General features: G+C 57.1%; 1 gene segment (V, D, J or C); it reads left to right on the top strand.

Annotated features, from left to right (window-relative positions):
• Positions 1-471: 471 nt before the first annotated feature.
• LOC123348762 lies at positions 472-926 on the top strand. The segment is given in 2 exon segments: positions 472-517; positions 604-926. Coding segments are annotated over 2 exon segments (369 nt in total).
• Positions 927-1,576: the final 650 nt, after the last annotated feature.

Genomic DNA, 1,576 nt, shown 5'->3' with positions numbered 1-1,576 from the left:
TTCAGATGCAGCAGTTGGTTTTTACCCACGAAAGCTTATGCCCAAACACATCTATTAGTCTTCAAGGTGCCACCGGATTCCTCCTTGTTTTTGTGGATATAGACTAAGGGCGAGCTCTCTGATACATCTCTACAGACACACCAAGAACCACTTCTCCCTGCAGCTTTGACAATACCAGAGACGATGCCCAGAGCCCAGCGCAAACCCTGAGCCGCCTGGCTCATTTCAATTTCTGCTGGACAAACCTACGATTCAAAGTCAGTAGCTGTGGATCTGAATTTTGTGCCTCCTTTGTGCAATGCACAGACCGTTCTCATTTCCCTTCCAACCCCTCTTCTCTCTTATATCTGAAACCAGCATGCAAATCCCTGCCCACGCGTGTCCTGTATAAACACAAACTCCTGGCGGTGGAAAGCTCAGACGCTCTGGCGTTTCTGGCTGAGAGAGGCTCTGTTCTCTGACAGTACAATCATGAAACCAATACTTAGATTCCTTCTCCTGCTGGCCGCCCCCTCATGTGAGTATTGGGTGGGACCGATCTGCACAGCAGCGGGAGATGAATGGGTTGTGGGATGAATTCACTCGGCTCTGTCTTTTCCACAGGGGTCCTGTCACAAGTGCAGCTGGTGGAGTCAGGGCCCGGGACTGTAAAACCCTCAGCGACTCTCAGCCTCACCTGCTCCATCTCAGGCGCCTCCTCGGACACCCTGGGCAGTAGTTGCTGCTGGTGGAGCTGGATCCGGCAGAGTCCCGGGAAAGGGCTGGAATGGATCGGGCGTATAGAGCGAGGGGGAAGCACAAACTATGCCTCTTCCCTCCAGAGTCGCACCACCATCTCCGTGAACCCTTCCAAGAACTCCCTGGAGCTCCGCTCACTGACAGCTGCAGACACCGGCACCTATTACTGCGCCCGAGAGACACAGTGACACAGAGCAGAGCCGGGACTGGCACAAAAAGGGGAAGCGGATTTCTAATCAGCCGACATGGACATTCAGTGCTGTAGGGGATGAGACAGACAGGCGGGGCATTGCTGACAGGGGGATCTCAGGAGCCACCCGCGTTTCTCCCCCTACATCCCACCCTCCCAGCCCCTTCCGCCAAGGGATTTTACACGCTCGCTCCCCTGCGCTTCCCGCTGAAATGTGCACCGGGGACTCCCTGAGACCGGGGTGACGGTGACATGAATGGTGAGATACTCCGGGCCTCAGTACAAAGCACGTTCCGCGCCTGCATCGCTGAGTGACGTCAGTCACAGCTGTGGGCGATTATCCACTTCCGGGAATCCGGCTCCCTGGGACTCGCGCTGGGCCCCGAACCATTCACACTCCCAGACTCAGACACCGGGTAGGAAACGTTGGCCCAGGGGCGCCAGTGCCAGAGGCGCTAAGCGGGCACCGCTCTGCCTGAAGTCAGTGCCAGAGGCGCTAAGCGGGCACCGCTCTGCCTGAAGTCAGTGCCAGAGGCGCTAAGCGGGCACTGCTCTGCCTGAAGTCAGTGCCAGAGGCGCTAAGCGGGCACTGCTCTGCCTGAAGTCAGTGTCAGAGGCGCTAAGCGGGCACTGCTCTGCCTGAAGTCA

The sequence above is a fragment of the Mauremys mutica genome, chromosome 13, assembly GCF_020497125.1.
Source record: "Mauremys mutica isolate MM-2020 ecotype Southern chromosome 13, ASM2049712v1, whole genome shotgun sequence".
NCBI classification, from domain to species: domain Eukaryota; kingdom Metazoa; phylum Chordata; order Testudines; family Geoemydidae; genus Mauremys; species Mauremys mutica.
Note: the sequence above shows the minus strand (reverse complement) of the source record. Positions and strands in the feature narration are given on the sequence as shown.